Below are 17911 nucleotides of genomic sequence, written 5' to 3' on the forward strand. Positions count from 1 at the left end.
CAACATCAGCAAAGGTGGTAATAATGTAAGGTCTCCCATAATTTAAGATAACCTCTGACATCTTACAACATCAGCAGAGAAGTTACATAGTTTTAACAAGCTTGCAAAACCTTGAAAGGACAAGCCAATGATAAGGGCCCTAATCTTTTAATAGACCTCAAAGTTCTAGGGGGCTAAACCAGTTTTAACTGGTCCTAAGTAGGAGAAAGGCTTTTGCATGATGAGAGATGGGAGGGGGGGCATGTCAAGGGGATATGGGATGGGTGGATGTGTAAGATTGTAACCAGGAAAGGAACAGATCAATCCAAGTCTGGAAGGGAGGAGCTGCTGTGTTCTAACAGTATAAAGCTGTCTCTTGCTTCTGTAATTGATTCAATCTCTTCCAAGAGGTGTGCAGGGTTCTCTCACAAGAATTGTAAATAAATGATTCTTCACTCCCTCTGAGCTTGGTTTCATTTTTAACTAGAAGGCTTTATTTCTCTAAGGCCTTATTTCTAACAGTGGGAAAACTATAAAACCAGTTATATTACTTTGTCAGCCCTACTAACCTTGAATTATGTTTTATAACTGCCATTTAGAAAACCAGGTATTTCCAACCTTACCTGTAATTAAAGAAGGGTGACAGCTAAAACAATTTGACTATCACTTATAAAAGTTATAAGATTATCAACTAAGTTATTTGAAGTTACTGTTTTCATGTTAAAACCTAGAATTGTTAATTGATTACTGTGTGTGAAAAGTGTGTTTTGATCTGAATTTGTAGTCATCCCATGGCCTAAGTAAGAGTAACATTAGTGTTTGAATTTATCATGTGTAAAAGATTCAATTTTTGAAGTATAATTAGAGAAGGATAAACAAGTTTGTGGAACAAGATTGTGTGTCTATTCAGTTGTGAGGTTAAAGTTAGGAGCCTCTTTTGTTTAAGGCAGTTTTTGCAAGAAACCCCCTCCCTAACGTAACCAATTCAGAGGTCTTTGCCACCCTTTTGTACTGGCCAGTCTTTTATGGAAAAATTTTTCTATCTCAACACCCTGTTTCTCAACAGGGAATTATTCCCTTGCTTGGGAGACAAGCTCTATGGCCCCTGTAGAGGTAAAGTCCCCCGTCAGGGAAGGGATTGTAAATGTCTCTGCTGGTCTCTTGACTTGTACCAACTGTAAGGATGCCCACAGTAATGAGTGTCCCCAGAACTTTACCTCTGCCAGCTGTACCACCCGTTCTGAGGGAACACTCCGTACTTGCACCTATGACTGAATTCCTCTTGCCACTCTCCTAGTAGGTACTCCCTATTTAACCTTCTCTTCCCAGTTGACACACAATGCTACAGCCCCCTTCTAGCTATAACACTCTTGTTGATCATTTGAAAATTTCTCTCTTACCTGCAATATTGGCATGTAATCATATTGATCCATGGGGCATCCATACTCAGCACCTTTTACAAACAGGCCCCATCTGTACCCCTAAGGGATATTCCTTCCTTTGTGAGATAGGTGGGCCAGGTGGTGAGGATTCTGGGGAAGAAGTAAAGCAAAGTGCCACTACTTGGCAGGACCCCAGGACTGTTGTTCTGGCCACCCGGTATTTAACACCTTATAAGGATTTTGGTGTGTGCTCCCTTCGATTTTTGGCACCACCTCTGACCATTTTCAATATAACTAAACCCAGCACCTCCCCCCTAACAAGAGTAAAGTGTGGGTTCTGGGACAATATTCTCTGGTGCCTTAAAAAGGGAGCAGAGTATCTTATGCCTTGGTATGGACATTTACAATATGAGTTCATTCTTTCAAACCTGACAGGGACCTTTCACCAATTGGCAAATGATACAGCTTATAGTCTCCAGGACATTCAGCAACCTCTGGATTCCCTGGCAAATGTGGTCCTGGATAATCAGATAGCTTTGGATTATCTACTTGCTTGGTGGAGGTGTCTGTGCCCTGGTCTGTTAACACCTCCTGCTGTATGTATGTTAACAGCTCTCAATAGGTGGAACTTCATACTGAAATTTTACTAGAGAAAGCCACCTAGATATGAGACATCCATGAAAACCTTAGTACACCAAGGTCATCCTCTCCTTGGAGATCCTGGCTTCTCTCTATGTTAATTCCTGTTCTTGTCCAACTCCTAATTATATTCTTTTTACTTCTTTTTGGCCCTTGTCTGCTTAATCTCCTTGCCATATTTGTCTCCTCTAGGCTCAGTGCCCTCCACTTCCAGATGACTGTTTAAGCTGGGTACCAACCTCTGTCTATGACCACAAACCATCACCCCTTGGACCTGGCATCGACCAAGTTCTGAACACTGGCTAGAGAACCGAGGGACCCCGGGAGTCAGGGATAGGTCTATGCCCAATCCCAGCAGGAAGCAGTTTCAGAAGCTGAGACCTTCATTCCTTACCCCAAAAAGATTACCCATCTTTTTAAGGGGGGAATGATGGGGTGCTTGTGTTTGGGTGCTTGTACTTGGATCCCAATTTCTCCCAAGTCTCAGAAACACTGTCTCTGACAATTTCTTCCTAGCCCAAGGACACTGTGCCTAGCAGTTACTCATGTGTGGGCCCCAGCAAGACCCTTATCTCTCTTCCTGGTGCAGCTACACAAAGCTGGGTGAGAGAGTGCTGGGCTGCTCAGGCCCCAGCCCCTCAGATCATGTCTCTGGAAGCCTCCCAATTCCATAGTAAGCTCCTGTCTTGTGAGAAAGCTTTCCCTTGCTGCAGAGCATTCTCTAATCATGACAGAGACAGAGGGGTGTCTTGTCTGGCCCAAGGAGTTTTGTCCTTGGCTGGCCCAAAGACTCTTCCTCCTGCCATACTCCCAAGATCCATGCCTCTGGCATCTCCCTCCCTGTCTGGTATACTCCCTATACTTTCCCATCCATAGCTCCCAAAGACACCTAGACCTTTAGATTACCTAATCAGTATCCCTGCATTCCTTTCCCATGCCCTTTTCCATATAAACCCTAGCTCCATCTTCAGTCTCTCCCAGATTCCTTAAGAATCCTTACCCGCGGAAAAGCAAAACAATAAACTTTTTGCCAATTTAACTTAAAAGAATGCTTGAGTCTGTGAATTCATTCCAGACGACCCCGTCCTGTACTCCAGCCTCTGAGAGGTCTTAACCTCTCAGACCGCAACAGTACCACCAACAATCAGTGAAAAAGCATATATTAAGCACCTTTTGTGTGTCAGCTACTGTGGGAATACAAACATAAACAAGGAGATAATCCTTACTCTCAATAATTTTACAGTGAAACAGTACAGGCAATCATGCTCATATATATGCATTAAAGGGGGAGGGGAATCTTAGATAACTGGGATTTGGCACTTTGACAAAAAAAATCCAAAGGTCTTTCTCCTATACTATGCCATCAGAGTTGGATCTAAAATCATCTCAATGAACAGGATGCTCTCAGAAAAACCTGGAAAGACTTGTATGGGCTGATGCAAAGGGAAATGTACTGTGTCCAAAGTAAAAGCAATATTGTAAGATGATCAGCTGTGAATGACTTAGCTATGCTCAGCAATACATTGATCCAAGAGAGCTCTGAAGGACTTTAAATGTTGTCTGTCCCCAGAGAAACAACTGATGGTGTCTGAATACAGATTAAAGCATACTTTTTTACATTCTTTATTTTTTTTCAGTGTTTTTGTCTATGTTTTCTTTCACAACACAACTATTATGAATGTGTTTTGCATGACTATATATGTATAGCGTATATCGAATTGCTTGCCATCTCAGTGAGGGGGGTGAGGGGAGGGAGGAAGGAAGGGAGAGATTTGGAACTCAAAGTTTTAAAAACAAATGTTGCAAATTGTTTTTATGTGTAACTGGGGAAAACAAAGTACTGAATAAACAATTTTTTTAAAATAAAATCATCTCAACAGGTAAATATAAAGTCCTACACATGAGTTAAACAAAATCACCAATACCAGTACAACATGACTGGTCCACCACAATCCTGAGGCAGCCAGATGGCCCAGTGGACAAAGCATCAGAAAGATGTGAGTTCAAACCTAGTCTCAGACACTTACTAGCTATATGACCCTGAACAACTTGTGTAACTTCTTTCTGCTTCACCTTCCTTATCTCTAAAATGAGGATAATTGTTGCACTTACCTCACACGTTACTGTATCAATCAAATATTTGTAAAGTGCTTAGCATAGTGCCTGGCACATAGTAGGTGCCATATAAATGTTTTCTTTCTTTCTTTCTTTTTCTTTCTTTCTTTCTTTCTTTCTTTCTTTCTTTCTTTATTTCTTTCTTTCTTTCTTTCTTTCTTTCTTTCTTTCTTTCATCTTTCACCTTTTTTCCTTCATACCACAGTACTCTTGTGGCTTCAGCCACAAAGAGGAAGGATATCAACTAAGTCAGGGAAAGAGGAAGAGGGAGAAAGAGAAACACACCCTCTTTGGGGATGCTAGCCACTGACTCACAGAGCTTCTTGAGAAAACAATGAAGAAAAAGTAATGAAGTGAGAAGTTTTCACTTCTACTTCCCATTGCTGTGAAGGTGAAAAGGATACTGATGTCTCAGCCAGAGTCCAGAGTTATGTCAGACTGCCCCTGAAGAGCCAGCAAGATGGAGTTAGATGGAATTTATGAAAATATGACCCCAAGAAATTCACTGCCTCAAGCTGCAAAAGGTAAGCCCTTGGCTAAACCGGGACCCCTGCCATGCCTGGAGAAGTCAAGGCCCTAGAAATAAGTGTCCTAGATTTAGAGCTGGAAGGGATTGTAGAGGTGCCCATGCCAACCTGGCTAATTAGTGGGATCCAAAAGCAGTTCATCCTGACTGTCCAATCAGTCACTTGATAAGTCCAGTGCTCCACCCACCATGCCACACTGCCTCAAGGCTAACTTATTTGAGCCTCATCCATGAAATTGACCTGCAGTTTGGTTGAGGAAGCAAAGGGCTGGGAGGGGTAGAAAGAAGGTTAAGGTTTGGCAAGCTACTTGCTAAAATATATTTTATTGATCACCTCCCCATGTTCCTTTTTCCCTCTTTCATGTACACCTTGTACCTTGTACAAGTCAGTCAGTCAATAGGCTTTTCCGAAGTGCCTGATACATGCCAGACACTGTGCTAATAATAGTTAGCATTTATATAGTATCTTAAGGTTTGCAGAGCACTTCATACTACTTCAGTTGATCTTCACAACTGGGAGATGGGTGCTATTATTATTCCCATTTTATAGATGAGGAAATTGAGGCACAGATAGGTTTTGACTTGCCCAAGTCACGCAAGTAGTAAGAATCTTAGCCTGGATTTGATATCAGGGCTTCCCAGCTCCAGGTCCAGTGCTCCACCAACTGTGATGCCTAGCTGCCTCATAAATGAGAAAGAGCTAAGACTTAGAAATTGTACAGAAGCCTCATGCCTCTAAGCACTCAAGGATCATAGTCTAAAGGACCAGGGATTCAAGGAAAGAGAAAGATTCTCATTTTTCTATATCTTTGAAAAGTTTGCACTCTGACTGAGAAGACAGGTCCTATAGGATCAGCAGCCTAGGAATGCTCAGGGTGCAATGGAAAGAGCTTTAAGCTCAGAGTAAGAAGACCTGGTGTTGCACGCTGTATCTACCACTTCCAAATTATGTGACCCTGGGCAAGTCAGTGACCTTCTTTGGACCTCAGTTTCCTTATCTGTAAAATGGAGAGATGAAGAGGCAGGGAGTGGGTAATGAACTGAAGGGTCTCTAAGACCCCTGGAGTCCCTTTCAGCAAATATAGAGATTAGAAAACCTCTACATTTGGCCTTGGTCAGACCACATCTGGGGCATCTTATTTGGTTCTGGGTGCCACTAAGTCAGTCAACAAGCATTTATGAAGCATTTACTATGTGCTAGGCACTGAACCAAGAGCTGGGGTTATAAAGGCAAAAACAATTCCTGTCCTCAAAAAGCTCAGCTAGGTAGCACAGTGGATAGAGCCCTGGGCCTGGAGTCAGAACGATCTGAGTTCAAATCTAGCCTCTTAGCTCTATGACCCTGGGCAAGTCATTTAGCAGCTATCTACCCCAGTTTCCTCATATGTAAAAAGAGGATAATAGCAGGCTCTTCCTCCCTGGGTTGTTAAAAGGATAAAATGAAATGTTTGTAAAGTGCTTTGTAAACCTTAAAGTGCCATATAATTACTAGCTATCAACATTTTTATTCTACTGTGTGACCCCGGGCAAGTCACTTAACCCTGATCACCTCACCATAAAGCAAAAAAAAAAAAAAAAGAAAAAGAAAAAAAGAAATTAAAAAAATTTATTCTAATGGGGAAGATCAGCATGAAAATAAGTAGATATGTAAAGCATATGTAGACTAGGTGAGAGGTAATCTCAGACAGGTAGGCAGTACAAGAGGGAAGCAGACTTGGGATGTGCCTCCTGCAAACGCTGGGATTTGAGATGAGACTTAAAGGAAGTCAGGGAAACTGAAAGAGTAGTGAAGAGGGAGAGCATTCCAGACATGAGGAATAGCCAGTGCAAAGGCATGGAGGGAAGAGATTGAGTGTCATATGTGCTTTGAAAGACCCTGGAAATTCCAAGCCAGGAATTGGATCCTACATCACAAATGTGTGGTTTTTTTTAATTTGTGAATGTGCTTTTTTCATTACACGTAGAATGTTGAACTCCTTCTGGATCCAAGAAAGATTACAATTCCTCTCAACAACTTAAGCTAAGTATTTAAAGAAGGATATTTTTCATTTCAGTTGAGTACATTTCAGCCCATCCACAGGGCACTGAAGGAGAAGAACTGGCTAATTCATAGCAAACAGTTGAGGAAACTGTGCTCAAAGCTAATTGAGTATTGAAGGGCATAATTAGAAGTTTCCTTCTGATCCAAATGAAAAAAGGTCAGAAAATCACTAATTACTCATCAACAGAATTCAAATACGGTAGTAGGGAAGGCTGAATGACCACAGCGAAGTTAGTCCCATTGTCTAGGCACATATGGCTAGACAGAGAAAAAGGAACATTTATTACAGGACCACAGGAAAGAAAAGGTCCTGCTCTACTCTACACAGGGGTCCCTGTATAGGACAGGAAGCATGGTGGTTAGGCAAGAGAACCTAGAAATGGCGGCAGAAATCCTGGAAGGGTGGAGGGGAAGGGAGTGGAGTCTTAGCTCCAATTCTGCTAACTATGGCACTAAAGATAAGTCACAACTTCCCTGAACTTAACTGTCCTTTCCCTGAACACTGTAATCTGCCTTTTTCAGACCTAGAATATATATGTAACTGTATTTGGCTACCTCTCCTCAGCCATGAACACTGTGGACCCCTGAGTCACTTGTCCCCAACAATTTCATTATTTCTGTTTGAGCAATGAATTTCTCAATATTGCTCAGGCTCAGATTCATAGTTCCCTTTTGTTATTTACTCCACATTTAGAAGCATGAAATTATTATTGAAGAAAGCCATAAACTTATTAGCTGCTCTGCTTTTGCAAAGACAGAACTCCAGTAATTGTGAGGATAATTGAAATCCTCATTACTACAAGACCAGGACACATTTAAGATGTGTTTCCCCAGCTCTTCATTTATTTTCTTCTGTCTAGTTGGCCTGTAGGATAGACTCCCAACAATATTGTTTCTTCTCCCATTCCCAAAATCCTAGATTTCTTCAAAATAATATATCCTCTTAATATATAGTGTTAATGAATCATCATTCCTTTTATCCTAACTATTCTTTCTCCATTATTAGTTTACCATCCATATCACAGCTCCTAACTATGGGTGTCCCCCAAGACCCTGTCCTGGACCATCTTCACTTCTCTCTCTTTCATTTTTTTTAAATTTTGAGTTCCAAATTGTCTCCCTCCCTCCTGCCCACTCCCCACCCATTGAGAAAGCAAACAATATGCTACCCATTATACATGTGGAGTCATACAAAACATATTTCCATATTAGCTATGTTGCCAAAAAAAAAAGGAAGAAAAATATAGTGGAAAAAATATACTTCAATCTATCCTCAGAGTTCATCAGTTCTTTTTCTGCAAGTAGTTAGTATTTTTCAATATGGGTTCTTTGGAATTGTCATAGATCATTGCATTGATCAGAGTAACTGTATCTTTCATGGTCAATCATTGTTATAATATTGCTGTTACTATGTATAATGTTCTCCTAGTTCTGCTCACTTCACTCTGCATCAATTCATATAAGTCAACCCAGGTTTTTCTGAAAGCATCACCCTTGTCATTTCCTATGGTACAATAGTATTCTACTATATCATGTGCCACAATATTTTCAGCCATTCCTCAACGGATGGGCATTACTGCAGTTTCCAGTTCTTTGCTATAACAAAAAGAGTTGCTATAAACACTTTTGTACATTTGGTCCTTTTCCTTTTTCTTTGATCTCTTTGGGAAACAGACCTGGTAGTGATATTATTGGATCAAAGGGTATTCCAGTTGGATAGCCCTTTGGGCATAGTTCCAAATTTTCCCCAGAATGTTTGGATCAGTTCATAACTCCACTAACAGTGCATTAGTATCCCAACTTTCCCACATCCCCTCCAACATTTGTCATTTTCTTTTTCTGTCATATTAGCCAATCTGACAGGCGTGAGGTGGTGCCTTAGAGTTGTTTTAATTCACATTTCTCTAATTATTCACAATTTAGAGTATTTTTATATGACTTTTGATAGTTTTGATTTGTTTTTCTGAAAACTGCTTGATCATGTCCTTTAACAATTTATTAATTGGAGAATAGCTCTTATTTTTATGAATTTGGCTCAGTTCACTACATATTTGAGAAATGAAGCTTTTATCAGAGAAATTTGCTATAAAAATTGTTCCCAGTTTCCTGCTTTCCTTCTAATTTTGGCTACATTGGTTTTGCTTATGTACAAACATTTTAATTTCATTTTACGTAATCAAAATCGTCCATTTTACCTCATGTGAGCCTCTCTTTCTTATTTAGTAATAAACTTCTCTCATATTTATAGATCTGACTGGTAATTTTTTATGTTCTCCTAATTTGCTCATGATATCACCCTTTATGTCAAAATCATATATCTATTTTGACCTTACCCTGGTATATTGTATGAGATGTTGGTCTATGTCAACCTCCTGCCAGACTGTTTTCCATTTTTCCCAGCAGTTTTCATAAAATAGTGAGTTCTTACCCCAAAAGCTTGGATTTTGGGGTTTATCAAACACTAAATTATTATGGTCATTTCCTTCATCATACTGTGTACTTAATCTATTCCACTGACCTGCCAATCTATTTCTTATTCAGTACCATGTTGTTGCGATGATTATAGCTTTGTAATATAGTTTGAAATCTGGATTTGCTAGGCTGACTCTCACCATTTTTTTTTTTCATTGATTCCATTGATATTCTTGATTTTTTCTTCTTCCTGGTGAATTTTGTTATTTTTTTCAAGCTCTGTAAAATAATTCTTTGGTAGTTGTATTGGTATGGCACTGAATAAGTAAATTAGTTTAGTTAGAATTCTCTCAGCCTAGCATGAGCAATTAATATTCCTCCAATTGTTTAGATCTGAGTTTGTGTGCAAAATGTTTTGTAATTGTGTTCATATAGTTCCTGTGTGTGTCTTAGCAGGTAGATTCCCAAGTATTTTATACTGTCTGAAGTTATTTTAAATGGAATTCCTCTTTCCATCTTTTCCTGTTTGGTTTTATTGGTAATTGATAGAAATGCTGATGATTAAAGCAGGTTTATTTTATATCCTGCCATTTTGCTAAAGTTGTTAATTCTTTCAATTAGTTTTTAGTTGATTCTTTAGAGTTCTTTAAGTATACCATCATATCATCTGCAGAGTGATAGTTTTGTTTCCTCGTTGCTTATTCTTTCTATTTCTTTGTTATTATCTAACATAGGTTCACAAAGTGGGTGATACTGCCTCCAGGGGATGCTTCAATGATCCAGGGGGGGTGGTAGTACCCTCAGGTACAATCAGGGGGCACTGAATAAAAATAAGGGGATGGTGGAAGCATAAGGAAAGAAGAGAAGAGAAGAAAAATTTGAAAGACCATTCATACATGTTTCATCTTTTGTGTAACAGAGTTAAAGTTGTAGTGATTACATTATTTTCCAAACAAACACACAAAATGCAAGTTATAACCGATCAATGATCAAATCCACTGACAGGTCTTAACAAGCAAGTGTTGGCAAGTGAGCCTGTTTTGTATTGTCGGGAAATCCAGCATGCATCGGCATACCGTCTCCCTCTTCTTCTCTTTCTCACTGGCTAGATTTCTTTCTCAAAGACCAAGCCTCGTGTGCATGTAATGACTTGTTTACAATACAACACAGTTACATGACACAATATTGCACCAGATGCCATTTTTTAAAGAAAATATTTTATATTTTTTGAAATGATGCAAATTTAAAAAAAAAAAAACATTTAAGTCTTAAAGAAAGTAGGTTTCCAGGGGGGTTCTGAGTAATTTTTTTTTAAATGGGGTAGTAGGCCAAATAAGTTTGGAAACCTCTGGTCTAATACAACATTGACTGATATTATAATGAATATCCTTGCTTCACCTTGATCTTATTTGTATACTGCTTGCTCTTGGTTTTAGATAGCTATTAATTATTTTAAGAAATTCTCCATATATTCCTATGCTTTCTAGTGTTTTTACTAGTAATGGGTATTACATTTTGTCAAAAGCTTTTTCTGCATCTCTTAAAATAATCACATGACTTTTTTGTTCTTGATATGTTCAATTATGTTTGTAGTTTTCCTAATATTGTATCAGTCCTGTGTACTTAGAATAAATCACACCTGGTCAGAGTGTATGATCTTTGTGGTATGTTGCTATCGTCTCCTTACAAGTATTTTATTTAAATTTTTACATCAATATTCATTAGGGAAATTGGTCTATGGTTTTCTTTCTCTATGTTTGTTCTTTCTGGTTTAGATATTTGCATCATACGAGGAATTTAGTAGGACCCCTTTATTTTTTCCAAATAGTTTATATAGTGTTGGAATTCATTGTTCTTTAAACATTTAGTAGAATATACTTGTAAATCAATCTAATCCTGGGCTTTTTTTTTTTTAGGAAACTCATTATGGCCTGTTGTTCCTAAGCATTTCCTCTTCTGCTAATCTGGGCAATTTGTATTTTTGTAAATATTCATCCATTTCTCTTACAGTGTCAGTTTTATTGGCATATAATTGGGCCAAATGGCTACTAATAGTTGCTTTTTAATTTCTTCTTCATTGTTGTTACAGTCATCTTTTTTCATTTTTGATACTGGTAATTTTTTTATATCAAATTAACCAAAAGTTTATCTATATTACTAGCTCCTTGCTTCATTTGTTAGTTCAGTGGCTTTAACTTTCATTTTTATTAATCTATTTTTTGATTTTCAGGATTTCTATTTTAATGTTTAATTTTGTTGTCATTTATTCTTTTTAGTCATTTCTGAGTCTGCATGACCCCCTTGAGGGTGAAGGATTCTTCTTGGTAGAGGTACTGGAGCTGTTTGCCATTTCCTTCTCCAGCTCATTTTACAGATGAGGAAACTGAGGCAAACAGGGTTAAGTGGCTTGCCCATGATTACACAGCCAGTTAAGTGTCTGAGGCTGGATTTGAACTTAGGTCTCCCTGACTCTAGGCCTAGCACTCTATCCACTGCACCTAGCTGCCCTAGTGTTTAATTGTGGATATTTAATTTGTGTTTTTCCTAGCTTTTTTTTTTAATTACAAGTCCAATTCATTTATCTGGTTTTTTCTCCGTTTTGTTGATGTAAACATCTAGAAATTCAGATTTTCCTTTTAAGTGCTGCTTTTGCTACATCCCACAAATATTGGTATGCTGTCTCATCATTCTTGTTAAATGAAATTATTGTCTCTATGAGTTCTTTGAGACAGTCATTCTTTAGGATTAGATTATTTTAGTTTTCAATTAATTTTAATCTATGCTTCTAAGGCTCTTTATTGAATGTAATTTTATAGCACTATGGCTAAAATGGGTGTATTTAATATTTATGCTTTTCTGCATTTGTTTACGAGGTTTTTTTTTTATGCCTCAATGCATGGGTCAGTTTTTGTAAAGACATCATGCACGGCCAAGAAAAAGATATACTTCTTTCTATTCCATACAATTTTCTGAAGAGGTCTATCATATCTAAGTCTTCTAAAATTCTATTCATCTCCTTGATTTCTTTCTTATTTATTGTATGGTTAGATTTATCTAGTTCTGAGAGTGATAAATTGAAGTCTCTCAGCTTTAATATTTGTTTCCTCCTATAACTCATTTAACTTTTCCTTTAACAATTTGGATACTAGGCCATTTGGTGCATATATGTTTAGTACTGATATTACTTCATTATCTATGGTACCTTTTAGCAAAAAGTAGTTTCTCTGATTATCTCTTTTAATTAGATCTATTTTGGGGGCAGCTAAGTGGCGCAGTGGATACAGCACCAGCCCTGAAGTCAGAAGGACCTGAGTTCAAATCCGGCCTCAGACTAAACACTTGACACTTACTAGCTGTGTGACTCTGGGCAAGTCACTTAACCCCAATTGCCCCCCCCAAAAAAAAATTAAATCTATTTTTGCTTTTGCTTTGTCTGTGATCATGATTGCTACCCCTGGCTTTTACTTCAGCTGAAGCAAAATTAATTTGCTACAGGCTCTTATTTTAACTCTGTGTGTGTGTGTGTGTCTGTCTGTCTGTCTGTCTATCTGTCTGTTTCTGTTTCAAGTGTTTTTCTTGTAAACAGTATATTTTTGAATTCTCGTTTCTATTCCATTCTGCTATTTGCTTCCATTTTATAAGGAAATTCATTCCATTCACATTCACAGTTGTGATTACTTTCTCTCCATCTTATTTTCTTCTCTTTATCCTTCCCTCTCTCTCTCTTTTTTTACCCTGTATGTCCTCAAAAGCCTGTTTTGCTTCTGACCACTGCCCTCCTTAATTCACTCTCCCTCTTGTCACATACTCCCTTTCTCTTAGCCCCTTCCTCTCTCATTTCTCTGTTGAGCACAATTATTCCAAATGGAGTGTGTTGTGTGTACACTTCTTCCCTCTTTGAATCAATTTAGAAGAGAGTGAGGTTCAAGTATAGTACCCACACACACACCATTTTCTCCTCCATTGTAAAAACTCTTCCTTGTGCACCTTTTTTGTGTGAAATGATTTTCCCCATTCCTCTTCTCCTTTCACCTTATCCCAGTGCATTCTTCGTTCTTACCTTTCCATTCTTTTTTTTAGATCAATTCAACATAATCAACTTATACCCATGCCCTTTGCCTATGTAAACTCCTTTCAAATGCCGTTGTAATGATAAAGTTCTTAGGAGTCACACGTACTATTTTCCCATATAGGAATGTGAATAGTTTAATTTTATTAAGTCCCTTTTTATTTTTCTTTCATGTTTACCTTTTTGTGCTTCTCTTGAGTCTTATATTTGGATGCCAAATCTTCTCTGGTCTTTTTATCAAGTTTTTTCCCCCCCAAATAGTATTTTATTTGCACAAGAGAAGCCTACTTAATGAAAGAAACCTGAAAGAAGAGTTATTTCTGAAAATAATCTATTTATCAAAATTTTTTAAAAGTCCTCTATTTCATTATATATCCATTTTTCCCCTTGAAGGATTATATGCAGTTTTGCTAGGTAGGTTATTCTTGGTTGCAATCCTAGCTCCTTTGCCTTTTAGAATATCATGCTCCTTTAATGTGGTAGGTGCTAAATTTTGTGTGATAGTGACTATAGCTCCATGGTATCTGAAATCATTTCTTTCTGGCTGCTTGCAGCATTTTCTCCTTGACCTGGGGACTCTGAAATTTGGCTATAATATTCCTTGGAGTTTTCATTTTTTGGATCTCCTTCAAGAGGTGATCACTGGATTCTTTTGTTTTATATTTTACCCTCTGCTTCTAAGACATCTGAGAAGCTGTTATTTATAACTTCTTGAAATATGGTATCTAGGTTCTATTTTTAATCATGGCTTTCAAGTAGTCCAACAATTCTTAAATTATCTCTACTCAACTCATTTTCCAGGCCCATTTTTATTCCAATTAGTTCATATTTTCGCCTATTTCTTTTTCTTTTGGCTTTGTTTTATTGTTTCTTGATGTCTCATGAAGTCATTAGCTTCCACTTGTCCAATCCTAATTTTTAAGGAATTATTTTCATCTATGAGACTTTGTACATCTTCCCCCCACCCACCCATTTGTCCAATTCAGCTTTTTAAGGAGTTAATGAATTTTTGTGCCTCTTTTACCATTTTGTCAATTATGTTTTTTAAGGTGTTGTCTTCTTCAGTATTTTTGGTGCCTCTTTTACCAAGCTGTTAGTTCTCTTTTGTTTTGTCAGTTTTTTCTTTTCATTCTTATATGAAAACATTTTTTCCTCTTTTGAAAAAAACTCTATCCTTAGCTCTTTGAGAAATTCTTGTTGGGCTTGTATCCAATCTACATTTTTCTCTGATCCTTTGCTTCTAGCTATTTTCACTTTCTCATCTTCTGAGTTTGTCTTCATCTTCCCTGTCGCCATAGTAGCTTTTTATGGTCGGATTTTTTTTTCTTGTTTCCTCATTTTTCCAGCCTGTTTTTCTTTTTTTACTTTGAAGTTTGTGTTAATGTTGGGGCTCTATTCACCTGGGGTGGAGGGGGGTGGGGGAGTGAATTGTCCCAGGCTTCAGACTTTTTTGCACTGCTATTTTCACAACTAGTTCTGAGGGTCTATAAGTCTTTGCTGCTTTCAGGGTGGTATGATCCAGGAAGAAATGTGGTCACTGCCCTCCTGGTTTATGTTCTGGTCCTTAGGCAGGTAGAGACACTCCTCCCTTGCAACTGCAAGTCTAGAGCTCCTCTCTGCCCTGGAACTGTGACTAGGAACCAGGATCACTGCTCTCTTGGTTCCACAAGTGCTTATCTCCACCCTGGAACTACAACCAGGAACTGGGTAATGGACAATGCATTTGCCAAATAACACCTGGTCCTGCACCCAGTACCCACACAGGGGTCCCCTGTAATCTCTTTTTACCAGTTGTCCAAACCCCATCAGTATCTCTGGGCTGAGAGGTCCCCAAACTGCTACTGCTACTGCTACTGTTACTGCTGCTGCTTCTGCTGCTGTTGCTTCTGCCTCCAAGGCCCACTGTTGTTGTTGTTGTATGCTACACTCTGGGCTACTCCCCACCCAGGGTCACAGACCACTTCTCCTAACCTCCTGAGTTGTCTTGGGTTAGAAAAGTATCTCACCTCCATCTTCTGTTGGCTGTGTCTTTTCAGAACTTGATTTGACACATTATTTTAAAGTTGTTTTGAGGGGATATTGGGAAAGTTCAGCTGGAATGCTCCCTTTACCCCTCCATCTTGACTTGGTCTATCTTCTCTCTCCTAAGAGTTCACTCTTTGTAACCTCATCATTTCCCATAGGTGTAATTTGCATCTCTTTGCAAATAGAAAACGAGAGGAGGGGGAAGGGAGGGAGGACAAGAGAAAGAGAGAGATCTTAATCTCCATACACCCAAAACTCCAAACATACCTTTTTTCCAAACTCCTCTATTTCTGTGTCACCACCATTTTCCCAGTCTCCCACATTCTTAACGCCAGCATTATCCTCACTGTCTTCACTCCATATCAGCTAAATGACCAAATCAAGCCCTTTCTACCTCCACCAGAGCTTTCATAGGTAACCCCTTCTCTCTACTTATGCAGCCACCACCTCCATTAAGGCCCTCACCAAATCTTGCCTAGACCCTGACAATGGCTTCCTGATTGGCCTCTCAGCCCCTGGCCCTGAGGTTAGAAGACATAGGTTCAAATCTCACTTCTGATACTTGTTTCCTGTGTGACCTTGGGCAAGTCACCTCTCTTCTCTAGGCCTCAGTTTCTTCATATGTAAAATGGGAGGTCTGATCTAGTTTGGCCCTGGGGTCCTTTCTAGTTCTAAACCTATGATCCTATGATCCCAGACTGAAAACTTCTTGAGAATAGAGACTGCTTCTTTGCCTTTCTTTATATTCCCAGGGTTAGACCCTGGGCAAATTACTTAACCTCTAGAGTCTGCCTCAGTTTCTCAACTCTAAAATGGGGATAATGAAAGCACTTAGCTCACAGGGTTATTCTGAGGATCAAATGAAATGATATTTGTATGGAAAGTGCTTAGCGGAGTGCCTGGTACATAGTAGGCACTTAATAAATGCTTATTTCCTTCCTTCAATAAATTATGAACTCTCTATTATTCACAGGATTAAACATAAGCTCTGTCTAGCTCGTAAAGCCCTTCACAACCTGGCCCTAACTTATTTTTTCAAGCTTATTGGATGTTCCTCCTCTTCCTGTCCTCTGTAGGCCAGATAAATCAACCTCCTTGCTATATTCCTTACATGCAACCCTTCATCTTTCATCTCTGTTCATTTGCATTGGCTACCGCACGTACCTAAAATATGCTTGCTCCTCATCTCCATCTCACAGAATCTTTCTCTTTCTTTAAAATGGAGCTCAAACATTACATTCTAAATTAGGGGTTCTCAACCTTTTCCGTGTCCTGGACCCCTTTGGCACTCAGTCTGGTGAATCCAACATTCTCCTTCTCAGAAGATTTTTTTAAAATACAGATTGTTTCATTCTTTCTATGTGTCCCCAGTGCCTAGCACAGTGCCTCACACCAACAGTAGGTTCCAAATAAATACTTATTAACTATATTAAGTCAGTACATGTGAAAACACCACCTTTGCCCATAAAGTCTTTGGTTTCCTCTACCAGAATTTCATAATTCTTAGCAACACTTTCTTTTTTAAATCACGTTTTCAATCAGCAAAAATCTACCTTTTATCCCTTATATCCCAACCACCCTTTCCCAATTGGGAATGAAAGAAAAGCAACCCCCTGTTACAAACATGTAGAGTCAAGCCAAATTTCTGCATTGAGCAGGTCCAAAAAATGTGTCTCATTCCACTTCTGCATCCTTCACCTTGCTCTCAGGAGGTGGGCAGCTTGTTTCATGAATCCTCTGGAGTTGTGGGTGGTCATTACAATGAGTCTTTACAATATTGTTGCCATTGTATAAACTGATCTCTTAGTTCTGTTCACTTCATACTGATTCAGTGTGGGTGACTCCTCCCCAGTCTCTCTGAAACCACCCTCTTCATTAGTTCTTACAACACAATAGTATTCCATCACATTTAAATATCACAACTTGTTCAGGTACTCCCCGGTTAATGGATACCCCTTCATTTTCCAATTCTTTGTCACCTCAGAAAGAGCTATTAATATTCTGGCACAGCCTTAGGGTTTATTTTAATTATGCTTTACCTCCCTTAATCTACCCTCCCTCTAATTCCTCCTCCTCCCTTTTCTCTTTCCTTTCCTATTTCCCTGTTTAGTGAAATACATTCCTGTACTCAAGGGTATGTACGGTGTATGTGCATCCTTCCCTCCTTTGACCAGTTCCAGTGAGACATGAGTACATTTCTCACATCAGCAGCTTCCCCATGCCCTAATTTCCTTACTTTCACACCCTGATGATAATGTGAGATTCTGTTCTCTAACCTTCCTTAACCTGCCTGGCCCCTCTCAGTGTATTCCTCTTCGCTTCTCCTTCCATTCTTCTCTTAAATCGTCAAGACCTAACAGGCCCGACCTAATTAGACTCCTTCTCTGACTCCTTATGATGAGAGCATTCCTGGGAGACACATGTCATTTCCTCATATTTGAACATGAGCAATTTATCCTTGTCTTGTCTCTTATGCTTTATTTGTGTTTACCATTTTGTGGTCTCTTAACTCCATGGTTGAACTTTTGCTGTCCCTCTGGCCTGAGTTCTGGAAGTTCCTGACCTGGGTTTGGGTCTGAACAGCAGTAGATGCTGCTTTTGGACTCAGTCTCTATCAGTCAACTGGGAGGTTCTGCTGGTTCAGGGGGATGGAAATCCAGGCCCCACTTTGGTCAGGGATTCCTGCTCTGTTTATTCTTCTGCAGATTTCAGCCTGGGATAGA

At 39.0% G+C, this 17911-nt stretch overlaps 1 protein-coding gene across 5 annotated transcripts in view; it reads left to right on the plus strand.

Annotated features, from left to right (window-relative positions):
* The first annotated feature begins 4406 nt into the window (after positions 1–4406).
* LOC110218403 (C-type lectin domain family 4 member K-like) overlaps positions 4407–17911 on the plus strand; it is a 31811-nt gene continuing 18306 nt past the window's right edge. For all 5 annotated transcript variants that reach the window (XM_078149247.1, XM_021001110.2, XM_078149248.1 and 2 more), the window contains exon 1: positions 4407–4639. In XM_078149247.1, the coding sequence (XP_078005373.1) occupies positions 4576–4639 (64 nt within the window). In that variant the 5' untranslated portion in view covers positions 4407–4575. The remainder of the gene's footprint in view (positions 4640–17911) is intronic.

Source organism: Phascolarctos cinereus, unplaced genomic scaffold (genome assembly GCF_003287225.1).
Source record: "Phascolarctos cinereus isolate Bilbo 61053 unplaced genomic scaffold, phaCin_HiC Scaffold_2;HRSCAF=192, whole genome shotgun sequence".
In the NCBI taxonomy this organism is placed as follows: Eukaryota; Metazoa; Chordata; class Mammalia; order Diprotodontia; family Phascolarctidae; genus Phascolarctos; species Phascolarctos cinereus.